Consider the following 16,830-nt stretch of genomic DNA (forward strand, 5'->3'; position numbering starts at 1 on the left):
GGATTGAACCGGCACTGCAGAGGCTGTGGGAAGCTCTGCAACCCAGCGCTCAGCCACTGCACCACCCAGGAGGCAATCATGGGGTTATTTCTGGACACTCAGCTGTATTCTATGTTTCTTTTTTTATTCCCATATGCTGTCTTGATTCCTATATTGTTGAGGTGTAGGAGAATAATGCTTCCATTCTTCTGTTTTGCCAGGATTGCTTTGGCTATTTGGGATCCTTTGCACTTCCATACAAATCCCAGCAATATTTGTTGTATTTCCTTGAGAATGCCATAGAAATTTTCACAGGGATTGTCTTGAATCTATGTATTTCTTTGGGAAGACAGCCATTTTAACAAAGCTAATTATTCCGGTCCATGAGCAGGGAATATCTTTTCAATTATTAGTGTCATCTTTTCTTTCTTCCAACAGTGGCTTATAATTTTGTGTGCAGATCTCTCATCTCCTTGGTTAACTTTATTCCTAAGTATTAAAGTATTTTTCATATAGTTGTAAAAGGGATGGATTTCTCTTTCTGCTAGTTCTTTATTTGTATATCCATATTCATTAGGGCTATTGGTATGTAGGTCTCCTTTTTCTGTGATGTCCTGTCTGCTTTTGATATCAGGGTAATGTTAGCCTCATACAATGAGTTTTGAATCTCTGTCCCTCTTGAATTTTTTGGAAGGTTTGAGAAGGATGGATAGGCATTAGTTCATACTGAAGATCTGGTAGAACTCACTAGTGAAGGCATCTTGTCCTGGGCTTTTGTTTTATGGGGGAAGTCTTTTGATTACTGTTGCAATAATTGGTCTTTTTGAGTTTTGTATTTCCTCCTCATTCAGTTTTAGACAGGTCGTATGAGTCTCAGACTTTGTCCATTTCTTCTAGATTATCCAACTTCTTGGCAGAAAGCAGTCTTTTGTGATCCTCTGTTTCTGTGATGTCTGTTGTAACTCCCCCCCTTCATTTCTGATTCTATTTATTGAAATCATCTTTTCTTTCTTAGAGAACATTGCTAGTTTGTTTCTTTACAAAGATTCAGCTCTTGGTTTCATTTTTTTTCCTCTCCATTAAAAAAAATTATTTTTGCATAGAAGAGCTGGGGTGTAGGCCAGAGTGGTGGGGGTGAGAGGATTCATCAGAGACAGAGTGGGGAGCAAGACACAGGCAAATATACTGAAATACACTGCTGAGGGGAGCAGCAGGCAAGACAGAGAGGTCTGCTGCACCCTGGCCAGGAATTGAACTCATGCTGTAGTGGCTGCGGATTGCTGCAGAGTACTGAGGCTTAACTCCTTGTGCCACTAGATTGAGATCTTTGTTTCTTGGATGTAGGGCTGTGTTATCATGAGCTTTCCTCTTAGCACTGTTTATGCTGCATCCAATTGATTCTCACAGCTCATGTCCTCACTTTTGGTTGTCTTGAGGCATTTAAACATCTTTCCTTTTGATTTTCTTGTTAACCCAATATTTATTTACTATATGCTATTCTCTTTATCATACCTACTTTTATTCTTGCTTTCAGTTTATTTTGCTCTTTGTAGTTTCTTGAGGCAGGAAGATAGCTTCTTAGTTTGAAATCTTTCCTTTTTAAATATAAACATTTAATGTTAAAAATGTTCATCTCAATATTGCCTTGGCATCAATCCACATATTTTGATAATGCTGTATTTTCAATTAGTTCTAAGATTAACAATCTTTTCCCCTTGATACTTCTCCTTAGACCCATGGATTATTCAGAATTGTCTTGTTTGCTTTCTAAGTCTTTGAAGATTTGCCTGTTTTTCTATTTTTGATTGCTAGTTTGATTCTACTGTGGTCAGAAAACATACTCTGTATGATTTCAATACTTTTAAAATGTTGTGTTTGCTTTATACCCCAGGATATAGGCTATCTTGATTTAGGGTCTATGGGAAATTGGAGAGAGTATGTGTATGTTGCTGTTGGTGGTGGAATGTTTTGTAAATGACAATGATGTCCTAATTCACATTGTAGTTGCGTTCCATAGCTTTGCTTTTTAAAAATCTAGTTGTATTGTTGACAATGGAATGTTCAAGTCTTTATGAATGTGGTTTTGTTTACTTCCTTTAGTTTGCTTTTTTTTTTTTTTTTTTTTTGCTTTTGCTTTACATATTTTGCAACTTTACCTGTGCAGACACAGCTCAGGTTTTGTCTTCTTGGTGGATTGACTCTTTGGTCATTACATAATGTTCCTTTCTGTCTCCACTAATTTTCTTTGCTTTGAATTCTTTATTATCCAATTTTAATGTACTACTCCTGCTTTCTTTTGATTGTTTACATGTATGTTTTTCATCCTTTTACTTTCAACCAACTTCCATTGAGTTTGAGGTTTGTCATATTTGTTATAATTTGTTTAAAAATCCACTTAATCTTTTTTGATTGCTGTGTGTAATTTATAAAATAATTGTTAGAACTAAAGTATGCCATTTTGATTTGCTGTGTTTCATTTTTGTTCTTTTGCCTTACTGTGGCTTACTTTTTAACATTTTTAAAGACTCATCTTTATTTTCTAATGGTTTATTTGCAGAGAAACACTCTCCAAATATAGAGTTTCTGCAGTTGCTCTGAGGCTGACAATATACAGATGTAACATATCACATTGGATATAGTATTAACATTTTACCACTTTGAGTTAAAGTGGAAACCTCATTTTCATTCAGGTTCCTTTATTTTCCCCATTTGTAAATACTGCTGTGCACATCAAGTGGTATACTTTTGTTTCAAACAATAAAACCCACGAGGATCTTCTATCATTATGCTTCTGGTGCCCTTTCTTCCACCTAGATGCTCTAATTTTGTTCTTTTAACATTTACTTTCTGTTCAAATAATGTCCTTTAGTTTTTATGGGTCTGTCCACTAGTGACAAATTCTTGAGTTTTCCTTTCCATGTCCTTATTTACCCTTCATTTGTGAAGGGTAGTTTCACTGGATATGCGACCTTGGGTTGAATATTTTTCCTTTAGCTCTTATAATGTGTGCTACTTTCTTCTGACCTCCATGGTTTCAGATGATAAATGTTGTCATTTAAATTAGTATTCTCCTATCAGTAAGGCATTATTTCGATCTGCTTTCAAGATATTTTTGTCTTCAGTATCCAAACATTTAATAATGTCTTTCTTTGCACCTGTTTGTGATTCACCAAGTTTTTTGAATGTATAGCTTTCCAGTCTAGCAAATTTTCAGGCACTTTTTCTCTGAATACTGTTTCAGCCTAGCCCTGTCTCTTTCCGGAACTACTATAGGTGACTTGTTATTTTTCCATAAAGCCCTGAGATTTTGTTCAGGTATTCCAGTCGATTTTCTTTGTTCAGATTATATAAATTCTGATTTTTATGCAAATTCACTAATTCTGTCCTGTCATCTCTATTGAGTTCACAGAGTGAGCTATTTATCTGTTACTGAAATTTTCAGTGCTGTAGTTCTCATTTGGCTCTTTTGCAAAACACTTTTTTGGCTGAGATTTTCTATTTGTTTCAAGATAATTTGTATTTTATTGGCATTTTTTTTAAAAAAAGATGCCTGTTTTAAAATCATGTTGATATTGGTTCTTTCTCATTGAAGCTGTGATTTTCTGTTGTATCCTGGAAACTGTCATGAAACTGTGGGTCCCATTTAAATCTTTCATTTTTAGCAGGTAGTCACCACATTTACTGACAGCATGCAGGTTCTGGCCTATAGGGAGGTGTTGTGGCTCACCAGTTTAATTTTTAGAGGCATTGTCTTCTTACCTCAGCCAGAGAAGCCTTTGCCCTGTGGGTCTAGGAGTCCCCTGCCTGGGTGCTGTCTGTGATGGAATCTTCCTATCCAAGTCATCTGGGCCACCTCTGTGTCTTTGAGTGGGGAGGATGGATCTGAGGTCTGCTGAAGAAAGTTGCTTCCCAGGCTGGGCTGCATGATAGCTGTTTTCTTGCTACTCTGGATTCTCTGAGGACAGAGATGGGGGTACTCAGGCCTAGCAGGAAGCTCCCCTGGATGCTTGTTGTTAGGACAGCGCCATCTTCACCCGCTGCTGGTGGTGCTATGTTATCCCATTGTGTCAAGGGCACGTATTTGGTCGCTGGGAGAACAAGCTTATCCCAGCTGCCTTCTGTTGCTGGGCTGGGAAAGGTCAGGCCCGGGTTGTCGTCGGCTTTTATCCAGGGGCCATGAGATACCCTGCCATTGTCTCTCCAGTCCTCAGCTCTAAGACAATTTACCTTCCTCTTACACCTCAGGGCTCACACTTGGTGGTCTATTTTTGCATTCTTTCAAGGATTTATTGTCTGGACCAAATTTTTAGCCCAATTCTTTTTACATTCATCACAACTTTCTGAATTTTTCCATACTGAAAGGATTCTCTTACATTGGAGCTATGTAGCCTAGCCACAACAACTTAAGAGTTTAGAGCGGTCCTCACCTGTATAACTTGTCTGCTGTATTAGAGAAGTGTTACCATCCATATTTTAAAGTGAGAAAAGATCCTGGGGGCTGGAGCGAGGTCCTGGTTGAACGCGTCCATCAGGTAGTGTTTCTGTGAGTATTAAGTGAGGAAATGCACTGGCCTCCATCACTAGTGCATGTGGACAATGTTACTGTTTTTGTCTTCAACACAGCCCAGATTTTCCCTTCATGCTTTAGAGTCCCTGAGGACAGACTCAACCTGTTAGCCCAGGGGCCTAGGACAGTAACCGCCACAAAAAATTAAAACTGTCTGAAGAGCACATACATTGCTTGTTAAACTTGCATCACCCCAGCCATGCTCCTTCCCTCTTTTCACTGTTTGAGCTCCCTGTGATTCAGTTTCTAGCCTGGCTTAGCTTGCACGCTGCTGTCCTCCCCCTCTGCTCATTAGCTGTGCCTTCAAGCAGCAACTGCTCAGAGCTGATGCACTTTGATGATTCTTCACTCCTTGCTCCTTACTCATCCCCGTCTTGTGCAAAGATAAGTATTTCTTTCCCTCCTGAAAATCTTATGTTCTTACCACCACAGCCCCTGTAACTTGGCTGAGAGTGTTTCTTTACGGCATTCCTTTTACTTGCTCAGAGTAATAGATCCTCTTCACAGGTACGGGTTTGTAGCCAGCTGATTCAATTCCTCACAGCAGATAGAGAAGCTGCAAGAAGTTCTAAATTTAGCTTCAAGTGACTGTAACCTCCGAGCAATTAGGCAACAACAATTAGCATCTAGAGCTTCATGGCTCCCAAACCTGCATCTTCCATTGCCATGTAAAATCAAGCTCCAGGAAACCTAGTTTGCCTTAGTGGATCACGACAGTGTGAGCAGCACTTGGTCCTCAGGATGCACGTGCACCCTGGTGCTGCGTGATGGGCAGGCTCGGGGCACAGTGAAAGGAAATACACACCTAATACCAGCCTCTGAGGACACTTCTTTGGGGCTTAAAGACAAACTTATCCAGATTATACCCCAGAGTAGCTGCTGATTCTACCACACAGCTGACATTGTGCAGAACTGAAGCTCAACTTGTTCACTGCACTAGAAATAAAACGAATGCCTTTCACTCGCAGGGGGCTCAGCAGGGGAAGGGGACTCGCTTGGGGTGGACAGCATGCAGCCGAGTTCCTTTCAGCTGGAAACTCAGTGTAGGAGACAGCCTCACGATCAGAATGAATTTTAAAGAAAGTTAACATTTCACCCAACTTTTTATTCAGTTATTTTCAGTGCACTGCAATAGGCAGTTTGTAAAGACTTCCTCTCAAGCCATTAAAACATGACCAGGTAGGAAAAAAAAATCAGCAAGCACTCCCATAAGATGGACTAAGATACATAATGTTCTTGAAGTTTCTTTCAACAGACAAAAATATGCCATTGTTCTATTTCAGACCCATAAGAATACATTGTTCTTTCATTAGACTGTTACATCCTTTCAGTTCAGTGTCTTGCCATGAAAAGCAGAAAAATTTGAATTTCTTGAGCTCAATGTTTTTGATAGCTTGTCTCCTTTTTAAAAGCAAAATCTGCTTCTGTGAGGTTTAGGAAGAAAAAATTGCCGAAAGCTCGATAGTGGCGTTTCTGTAAATGCAGTTGCTCTCTTCACTGCCCAGTATGCAAATCATTTTCTTTTCTGGACTAAGGTGGTGTATGTTTAAATCAGTGAGGTTTGAGGAGGAGGAAATGCAGCAGCAGTTGTGAGAGACCAGTAATGTTCACCCATCAGTTCATGTGACCTATGTAGTACTGGTGTCTTGGGTATATGTCTAGGAACAACTGGGTGTTCTCGTCAGAATGGTTGAGATTTAGATGAGGAAATCTCAAGTAATCAATTAAACTGAGTGTCATGTGAGAATATAATCTATTCTTTGACCCAAGGAGCTCAGTGACAGTAACGTGTTTGGTAAGTTGTAGATGAGAAAAATATGAAGGGGGAAAAAAAAGCCCCTAGTTTTCTAGGAAGACTGACCGTGACCTGTGGCTAAATGCTCCAAGTCCCACATCCCTGGGAGCTACATTTTATGAGCTTCCAATGTTAAGCAGCAATCGAGCTCACGAACTGAAGCACTTCTTGAAGGGCAGCTCTGTGGGGGCCGTTAACTGCAGAATGGTATTTTATTTAACAGACAGTATGGACTTCATACATATCCATTATCAGTGCCTTGAAAACCAAACAACTTTAAAAGTTAGCAGCAGCTTCTGCAAGTACAAAAATACACATTTATTACATAACATATGGTAGTAAAATTTGTCAAGATATATTATACAAACTCAAAGCATTTTAGATAAAGCATCAGTCTAATATATTATAGATTGACAGAGTATAATAAAATGACATGTAGTCTGTCTTCAAATCATACATTATACTTTACAGCAATATTAACAAACTATTCACATTAAGTGTGACAGGAGTATCTAAGGGGACAGAGTAGCAGGGGTTAATGAAGAATCTCAGCATCTATTTTCTGCTACCCTTCAATTTGGGTAGGTGACTTTCTACCTGCCAATTTTAAAATAAAAAGGCTAGGCCTGTTATCTTGTTAGGTAGAGAAGCAAGTTCTTCTAGAAAGACACTCCAAGCAGTAAGTTTCATTCACATCTTGCATTTTGGACAGTAGTCATCCTGCGGGTCGGGGGTCCCTGTTGGCTGTCTATGCTCCACCACAGGAGGTGCACGCGGACGCTGGGGCGTGTCACTCGGGAGGGGTGGGTTGTAAGGTGAGATCTACTTCACACCTGTGACTGCGATGGTCAGTGCATCGCTGCGTTCTTTGGACGCAGAGTTCTCCCGGTGACTGACGCTGGGGAGGGCAAACAGGGCCATGTCCCACGGAGGTAGGTAGCACCTATAGCTAATACTGTGAGGACGTCTATCTTACAGAAAACATTATTTTCTATCACTGCAAAATGCAGCCTTTAGGGCAACAGGGGAAAATATTTTAAAGATTTCTGGAGGCTAAGAAAAAATTTGGAATAGGCAGGTTTGTGGTGCGAAAGGACCACTCGCTGGTGAACTAGACACCAAATGGCCCCCAGCAAACTGGTTACGAGTAGTCACATAGTCACAATGAAGATGCACTTTGCTCTGATTTTGCCCTTCATACTGGCAGGGGGTGGGGTTGGGAGGGCGACAACCCGCAGGGATCATCTGGGAGGTGCACCAGTGCGACCCGAGGAACGTCCATACATCATCTGTAAACCATGAATCGCTTAGGACAAAAATAACTGAAAACTTCGGGTGGTAAGAAAAATCCAAAGTCCATGCCTGTCAGAGGAGAAAACCTGACAGAGCCCTGGGGGAATTGAGTTCTGTGACACTTCTAACCTGCCAGTCTCTCAAGCGATCTCTCAACTGCTGAAAGGCAATCAGAAAGGGGATGACTTATCAGGAGCTTTTTCTTCCTGGTTGGCGGAGAGGCTGTTTGGCTGCGGCAAAATGTCTCGGCCAGGAGGGCCCAGGCTTTGCTCAGCTGGCAGCGGCAGTATTGGCGGAGCAGAGAGGCCTGGCCTCGCGGCCCCTCTCCAGCTGAGATGGTCACCTGATGAGGACGGCAGAAGCTGCTCTTCTGGAGAGGTCTCCAGGTGGGTGCCTTAGGACATCCCTCCGGGGCTGCTGTTCCCTTCTTTCTCCTCACAGCTCCGTTCCCTGGGCCTTTGCAGAGAAAGGCCACACTGAGGAACAAGTCTGCCAACACAACAGACACAGAGGCCATGGTATTGTGCACTTGGGGCTGCTGCCTCCGGAAGGATCCTGTGAGGGCACACGACTGTCCCACCTCGTCTGAGAGCCCCTTGCTTAGAGGGGGTGCTTCCCAGATTTCCCTCGTCACCGCGGGCTTGTCTTCGCCTGCTTAGGAAAGCAGCCCACGGGGGGCTGGGGTTGGTGCTTCGCCTGCCCCTCTCCGCTCTCCCGGTCCTCACTGCGGGATCACGGCCTTCTCAGGACACTCAGCGCACAGACCAGCTAGTCCTGCAGGCCTGCCGCCTGGACAGGAGGTGCTTCCTCTAGCCCTCTGCTAGTATCTTTAAAAACACACGGCAGGACCAGGCCCTTGACCTAGCAAAGGAAGGAACAGCTTTCCAAACACTTAGGTAGTGAACTTTTTTAAGTCTAAGCATTATTATTATTATTTTTCTGGCCAAATAGCCTCAAGGAGAATTCTTTTGTTGTCCTAAGTATTACCGATGATGATCCTTCTGCTACCCATCCCAGGTATTTTATACAAAGGGGTCATAATTACTGTCTCTAGGTCATTATTAGCCGGGTTTCTGATCTTGCAGACGTCAGATTCTTACTGTGGTTCAGTGTCTTTGGCTGTCTGTCTGTCCCCAACATCGCGGACCACGGTGAGGCCCGAGCCAGGGCTGGCCGCGTCCTCCCCCGTCGGAGGGCTGGGTGAGGCCCTCGCGCAAGGCAGGGCGCCCGGGGAGCACTGGCCACCCTGCTCGCCGCCCTCCCGTGACTCTGCGGGGACCTGGAGCCGGTCTTCCACCAGGCTGAAGGGGGAGCGGCTGTGCGGCTGCACGTCCTGGCCCGGAGGGGTGCTGGGCCAGGGGTCAGTGTGCCCGGCCCCACGCTCTGCCCCCGCCCCGAGCGGCATGTCTTTCGGCCTGTCTCGCAGTGAGCTGGCTTCTGGCACACCAGAGGCCTGTGGGAGTGGCTCCGTGGGCCCTTTGAGAACGTCTATTTTCCTTTCCTCTGGTCTCAGCGCCCTTGCCTTCTTTTTGAGGGACCAGTTTTTCAAGCTGGCCACACCGTTTCTCAGCCACGTGCTGGGGTGCAGCGTCACGGGGTGCATTTGTGAAGGCCACTCCACTGGGTCCTTTTTTGCGTACCCCAGGCGCCTGCCGGCCTGCCCCGAGGAGGGCCCGGGCATGCCAGAGACGAGGCTGGAGCCGCTCAGGTCCGAGGAGAGCTCCTCTGGCTTCCTTTGAGGCTGAAAAGTGCAATCTATGGGCGACGAGGTTTCGGTGGGTGTAAACACAGAGTGCTCGGAGATCTGGGAGAAGGCGCTGTCCTGGGAGCTGACCGAGGAGCCCGATGGGGAGGAGCCGGGGGAGGACAGGCTGGAGTAGCTAGTCCTCGGGCCGATGTGCAGGCGTGGGGGGATGGCCCTGTCGGGGTTCGGGGTCACGGCACTGCTCTTGCCCACCTCGATCCCCATGACCAGGCTCTGATTGATGAGTTTCTGCCCCTCCATTTGCAAAGACTTGTGCCGCTTGAGATAGTCGTCCTCTCCGTGCAGGGGGCCGGCCCCGCGGCCGCTCTTCTGCTGCTGCTTGGAATACACGGCCCTGAGGTAGGTCAGCTTGCCGCGCTGGTCGTCCATGCTGGGCTCGGAGCAGCGCCGGTGCCTCCTCGGGCCCTTGAGGGCGTCGGCCGTGTGCGGCGGGGAGTACCCAGGGGGGTCGGCGGCGAAGGGCTGGGTCCCTGCGCGGCCCTGCGAGGGCGCGTGGCTGCAGGAGGCCACAGAAATGGCCACGGGCTTGGACTTGGGGAAGAGCTTGCTGTGGCTTCCTTCACTGGCAGACAGGCTCTTCTTCCTCGGGGTGTGACCGGCGGCGTCTCTCCTGCCCGTGGTGTCCCCACCCGGGGGGGCGCCACAGGGCCTGGGGCAGCCCCTGGCCTCCTCCCGGGGGGGCGGGTTCTGCTTGAGGCTGTCCGCGTCCTTCTGCGAGAGGATGGCGTCGCAGCTGGACTTGCGGAGCTTCTTCTGGTAGAACTCCCTGAGGTAGGAAAGCTTGGAGTCGAAATAGTCGATGCTGGGCTCCGAGCAGCGCCGGTGCCGCCTCAGGCTCTTGGGGGCGTCCACGGCGGTGGCGGGGGGCAGGTAGCGGGGGGTGCTCAGACTGCAGGGGGCCCGGGCTGGATCCCGCAGGGGGGCCTTGGTGTACACCGCGACCCTCCCCGGCTGGGACTCCAGGGCCCGGGCCAGGTGCACGTCCTCGTCTTTGGAGCGGTCCAGGTCGAAGTCACTCAGGGTGAGGAGGCCCTCCACCTCCGGCTGGTCCAGGTCGTAGTCACTGAGGGTCAGCACGGAGTCCATGCTTCGGCTGCCCTGGCCGAGTTTCTTCACCAGGTCGCTACACGGGGCGTCCACATCCTCGTTCAGTTCATTTTCCAAGCTGTCGTAGGAGGAGTCGTTCAGTTGGAAGCAAGAGAGATCTAGTGGGGAAATCAACATGCCATTAGCATTTTCTCTTGCCACAAGTACAGGCCATGCTGCCTGAACACTGCACCACTTAGTTTAAGGGCCTGTCAAGAAGATGCTTCAAATGCCTACTCTCAAGGGAGAACCTTTCAATATCTTCCCAATTGCAGTGCGGGGGGGGGGAAAACAAACATAAAAACCAAAAACACCTGCTGGGGTATATTAGATTTACCTCAGTTTCTGAAGAAATGGGTTTTCCTTAAATAGCCTCAAAGTGGGGCCTCCCTGGTGGCGCAAGGGGTTAGGACGCAACCTATGAAGCTGTCCGTAGCCACTGCAGTGTGAGTTCGATCCCCAGCCAGAGAGAAACCCACATGGCGCGGCAGACCTCTCCTGACTTGCCCGCTGCTCCCCTCAGCAGTGTATTTCAGTTAGTCAGTCTGCCTGTTCTGTTCCCCGCTCTGTCTCTGATGAGTCCTCTCACCTCTCACACCTCTGGCCTGTACCCCAGTTCTTGTGTGCATAAATAGAATAGAGCTTAAAAGAAAGATATCCTCAAAGCAATGAGAACAAGTCATAATACCATGAAATGGTAAAAATAGGAGGGAGTTAATGCCAGGTACGCCCAAGTCCTGAGCATAGGACTCTGCCTTCTCACACTGTGGCTGGCAGGTGCGCATAGTTACCTCCAGTCTTCGGGAAACCATTCACTAAACCCTGTGCACTTTTCTTTGAGAAGCATTCTACTTAATCTGAAGCATTCTACTTAATCTTCACCACCACCCCCCAAAGCTAGACATTTCTGGATATTTTGACTTGTTCTCATTGCTTTGGGGATATTTCTAGACATGAAGATACCCATCTTCAGTGGCATGAAAATAATTGGCCTAAAACAACATGGCTAGAAACTAGTGGTGTGAGGACTCAAATTCTCGAAGGCTGACTAGCTTCACACTGCACATCCCTCCTTCCCTGCCCCCGCGACACCAGCTGTGTTTAATCTGTCGTTGTTCACTAGAACTCTAAGGTGTCTGTGGCTGGTGTCAGGCCACAGAGGCTGGTGTCAGAGGAAGGAGAGGAAGAAAAAGACAGGTCTGCTCTCAGGTTTTTGCTCCCAGGCTCACGCATAGCATTTGTTATATACAGTAGGGTTCCTTGAAAAGTTTTATTTTTTATTTTTTTTACTTTTATATTCCCCATACAATTGCGACCCCCTTATTTTGACCCCAATCCCTCCCCGCCCCCCACCCCCCAGAAAAATTTTATTTTGTATTGTATTGTATCATGCTGCCACCAACAACTTCTTGAAGAGTAGGGGCTTATCTTAACTGTTTCCTCTTTTTTTTTTACGTCCACCATAGTGTTGACACAGCCCGGCCTCCTAAGAAGGGGCAGCCCTGGCATCACTGACCTCAGGGACAGGCTCCCTCCCCTTGAACTGCTCTGGGTTGGAAGACAACCCCTGCCCCAGCACAGATGCATGTCTTTTCTCACAATAGCTAATCCAATTATTCACAATACCTGAGGCGTTCTCTCTAGTATCACATCTCACTGCAACCTCTCCCAAGAGGGAAGTGATCTCTTCTCCAAATATCCTACAGCAATTTTCAATCAGAAATTGTATGAGCAGAGAAACCTGTTCAAAAAAAGATACGAGTGAAAAGTGAAGATAAAAGTACAATATGAACACCTTTCATATTGCATATTTACAAATCCTGATTTTTAACAAAATAATGCGAAAGAATCCTGAGAGAAATTCGCATCTGCTCCAGTTTAAAAGTAAGCAAGTATCTCTTAAAAAGAAAACGGTACTTTAAGAACAGCTTGGGCATAGATATTAATCAGCGGACTGACGTGATTTGGGAGTCTGGCTTAGTGCTAACATCTTTATACCAATGACTGTCTTTAAACTTAGGGCAATTTCGAGTATTCTCAATAGGGTGTCTGGGGTGAAAGGTACACCTGACGTGTGAAAGCAGTCATTGAAAGGCGGGCAGAGGGCATGCTCCAGGGCTGCTTGTGAGGGCAGAGACAGCAGGAGAGAGGACCGGCACTGGGCTTGACTGGCCTCCGCTTCTCTCTGCCCCCTCACGCCCTCTAACTGGAGGTGCTTGGCGAAGATGGAAGCTTTTAACTGGAGCGCTTTCTGCCTCTACCGAGAGGCTCTGCAGGCTTTGCAGAGTTTCCCTGACCCAACAGCTGAGGCAAAGGAAGAGGCAGAACATGGGGGTAAAGGGAGATGAAGGTCCCTGAATCCTGTGTTTGCACCGAGGGATGGGGCTGCGAGGGATGAATCACGGCCACCACAGGGCAGGGTGCTGTCTGCACCTCTATTTCTCAGTTGTGGCAAATGTGGGTTGGTATAAGCAACCAGCGAGCGGTGAGGCTGAGGGCTGAGTGGGCTTGAACACCAGCAGAATGTTTCTTTTTAAAATCCTATCAGCTGCTTATCACTCGACGGTTGCAGTCAGTGTGTCACTGCCTCTTTAAAGGGAAAAATCAAGTAGCCCCTGGTTAGATTGCAGAAAAGTGGCTTATCAGAGAGGCTGAGACACTCGTTTATAAGGAGGTGCATGTCAGTGATTTAAGACGTTATCTTCTAGAATAGCCTGAATTTTAGGCTCAAAATGGAGGTTCAGTCCCCCATGGCAGAAAAACAAAAAACTTCCCTACCTTTTTTGTAAACTCGTTTTCTAGTTCTGGGCTGGAGGAAGTAGGTGGCCACAGGATGCTGGGAGCGATACATACGGCTAAGTTAAATGCAGTCATCTGATTGGCCGAGGAGTGCTGCTCGATGTTGTGCAAAACCCCGAAGAGGTATCTTAGGAGGACAACATTGGCTCTCGGAAGCTGGTCTAATAGTCTAAAGACAAAAAAGGCGCCTTAAGCGAGCTATTTCATAAACAACTTGTATAGAGATGTGCCCTCGCTCTCCACGGGACTGTGCAAAGCCAGCACAGTCTCAGGCAGCACAGGGCAGAGTGGAGACTGCCCGTTCAGAGACAGAGCACATAGGCCCTGGGGTTGATTTCTTTTGCGCTACATCTTCACAAGCCAACATTAGGGTAAAAGAATTAGAAAAATGGCTCATTAAAAAAATGCTGCCTAAAATATTTCTCTGAAAGAGTATTTTTAACTGAAGCAATCCAGTAACATTTCAGAGTATTCTTAACCCAAAACCCCAAAAAGCTGTCTGATGAAATTAAACGATTAAAATGAAGGTGCTCCTGTATTTCCAACTGGCATACTGGGAATGCTGCTCAACAGTGAGAACCCAAACCTGAGCCACTGTGACCTCCAGGTCCATCCTGAGCACTGCTGCTCTGTCCTACCAGCTTCCAAGGTCAATTTTGTTCCAAATCTCTCTCTCTCACCTACAAAATCAAGCTAATCATAACTTATGACCTCCTGTTCCTGTGTTGTAATTGGTAAGGAACTTAAAAATTAGTTTGTGAAAAGTGATTTTTACTATGATCCACAGAAGAGGTACATTGTACACGGTGGCTGGACAGGGAGGTGTTTTGTCAGTATGATCAGCTGATGGGTACAGTTTAGCTGTGTGAATTACGAAAGAGACAGAACCGGGCAAAGATCACTGAGTGAACTCCGTGGGGAGGCAGGTGCTATCTCGGGATACTCTTAGGTCATTCCAGTAGCTCCAAGTTGTAGGAAACTGACAGCACCTAACACTTGTCTATGGAAAATCGTCTGCCAGAGACAAATGACTTTTCTGTCCCCCACCATCCTTGTACCCCCAAAGGAAAATTCCATTTGCCTGTATTTATGAACTCATTCAACATTTCTGATTCAATTGCTTACATTGTGGTACTGTGAAATCTCTTTTGAACTGGCTATAACACCTTACTAGTCCTCTAAAATTAGTGATCTAAAAATCTTTCACATATGCCAATTTTATACTTGCACAAGTCATAGTTTTAGCTTTTTTGGAAAAAATCAACAGTTTGTAGGACAAAATATAGACTCGATGTTCACTATGTCTGGTTTTAACCAAATCATAATGGAAGGGAGTTAATATTTTAGTTTCTGGTGTCTTTGACAGCTGTGCTATGCTCTACTGACAAACGATATCTGCCAATAGCTATGTGTTGGTAATAGCTCATATTTGAGAGTTAAAGTTACTTGCATACGCTAAACAAGTGTATGTGAGTAAATGATAGTGGGATTCTTGATTCCTGGAAGTACAGTTTTCTGATAATGGAACCATCTTTCCCAATTCCTTATAATGCAGGAAACTGGAGTGGGGAAACCACTGCATGCGATGTATAAGGATTTAGGTGACCTGGGCAATATTAAAATACAAAGTAGACTGCAGGGTCTACAGGGCCTATTAGTCATTGGTCCAGTGGGCCTCACCCCTCGAGACAGACACAAGGCACACAGCCTTCCAGGTTATAAAATGAGAAAACAGTAATAACAGCGGGATGAGTCTATTGTTAAATGTGCCCCTGGGGTATGACTTCGATAGTACTACTTTCATAGACAATCTTACAAGACATGTTTTTTAAAAAGTGCTTTTGAGGCATAATCCAGTTAGAATAATTACCCTTGGAAAAAAAATAATTACCTTTGAATTGTATTTATTTTCTCTTCATCATTTCCTTGATCCATTACGCAGACCCAGTGATCGTAGAGATCTGATGAAAAAATGCTTCCTGGAATGTTTCGCAGAAAATCCTTCCAAAGAGGGAAAAACAAATCTTATGAATCATTATTCTCATGCTAATTATATATTGGTTCTCATGCTAATTATGTATTGGAGAAACCAGAAGACATCTTGTTGAAAGTTCAGTTAAGTCCTCCCATTTTTTTGGAATCTGGGCACACATAGAAACACATGTTCTGATTTCTTTTCTGATGAAAAACCAGAGGGATAATTGGAGTCTGCAATATAGTGAAAGATAGAGGACAACCTGTTTTGGCTGAAATCTCCTATTTGTACACATCTTAGCCAACCAGGACACCAGGACAGGGGCTGGCAACAAACCATCCAAAGTACTTTTTCCTCTCCCAGGTCACTAGTGCATGCATTACTTTGCAGATACCTACATCAGTCATCCTGTCATTCCACACAGACTGACTCCTACATGCCAAGGCCCGCTGGAGGTGCTGGGGACAGAGCGGTGAAAAAAAGCACAGGCCCTTCTATTTTAGAACCTTTTATTCTAGTGGTGTTGATCAACTGCACACAGACACTTAATTTCTCCCTATATCCCCCACCAAAGGGCTCATGCACATTTGGGGGGAGAAAGGACCTCAGCTGTGGTTGGCCTATGGCAGCCTGGGGCAGCACCCCTATGCCTGGTGGATGCTAAATACTGCATCCCCAGGAGTCTTTCTGGTGCTGAGATCCTGTTCTGGGCCCATCAGCTGGGCTGGCTGTGGCCAGATCAGACTACGAAATAGTAGGGAGTACATGACCAAGGGTGATTTTAGGTTCACCTTTGTTTCTTAAAAAGCTGAAAAATAAACTCATCTTCATCCGAGTCCTATATGCCTTCCTGTTCCAGGCCAGTTCTTGTGTTGCTTTTGGCATGGTATTAACAAAGCTAGGCCTGCACAGTCTGATCTCCACCTCTGTAAACCTAGCACGAGAAACTCAATTTCTTGGCTAAGCTCTGTACCAGGGAGGGGGGCAATCTTCTTGCAAGTTACTACGCTCAACATGGAGACAAGGCAAAAGTCTATTGTTGAGCAACTGTAACTCCCATTGGAAAAAAATCAACCTTCACCTCTGTGCCTGCACTTCTGTGTCCTGTTACATTACCAGGGAGCTATGCGGTGGTGATGTGCACGCCTCCTCTACCAGCTGCTCTGGGCGGGGGAGGCCTCAAGGTACCTTGGACTCTCCACGTGCGGTACAGTTCCACACGTAGTGGAGGTTATTGCGTGTCAAAGCCATAGAACCTTGTAGTCATGTCATCTGTTACCATGATTTTTTTTTTTAGATTGAATCAGTCATCTTCCTACTCAGTAGCCAAAGTCTCTCTCTCCTATTATTTCTTCTGGTAGAATGTACATGGATACTTGGGATTCAAATGTGTTGTCATAAAAAGTTACCTCCTTTTGGGTTAGAGATATTGAATTTTCCTAATTCCAAACTAATTTTAGTTGCTGTACCTATTTTAAAAGTCAGATTTAGAAAAGGCAACATTTTTATTTCAAAGTGGGGGCAGTGACAATAGCTCCCTTTTTAATTTTAGTGGAAAACATACTTATGAT

General features: G+C 45.4%; 1 protein-coding gene across 1 annotated transcript in view; it reads right to left on the reverse strand.

Moving 5' to 3' along the window:
• Positions 1–8,730: 8,730 nt before the first annotated feature.
• ARHGAP20 (Rho GTPase activating protein 20) overlaps positions 8,731–16,830 on the reverse strand; it is a gene marked incomplete at both ends in the record, with an annotated part of 89,274 nt that continues 81,174 nt past the window's right edge. The window contains 4 exons of the mRNA XM_084249812.1: positions 8,731–10,604; positions 12,112–12,226; positions 13,264–13,453; positions 15,176–15,285. Of these exons, the coding sequence (XP_084105938.1) occupies positions 8,731–10,604; positions 12,112–12,226; positions 13,264–13,453; positions 15,176–15,285 (2,289 nt within the window). The remainder of the gene's footprint in view (positions 10,605–12,111; positions 12,227–13,263; positions 13,454–15,175; positions 15,286–16,830) is intronic.

The sequence above is a fragment of the Talpa europaea genome, assembly GCF_964194135.1.
Source record: "Talpa europaea genome assembly, chromosome: 12".
Classification (NCBI taxonomy): domain Eukaryota; kingdom Metazoa; phylum Chordata; class Mammalia; order Eulipotyphla; family Talpidae; genus Talpa; species Talpa europaea.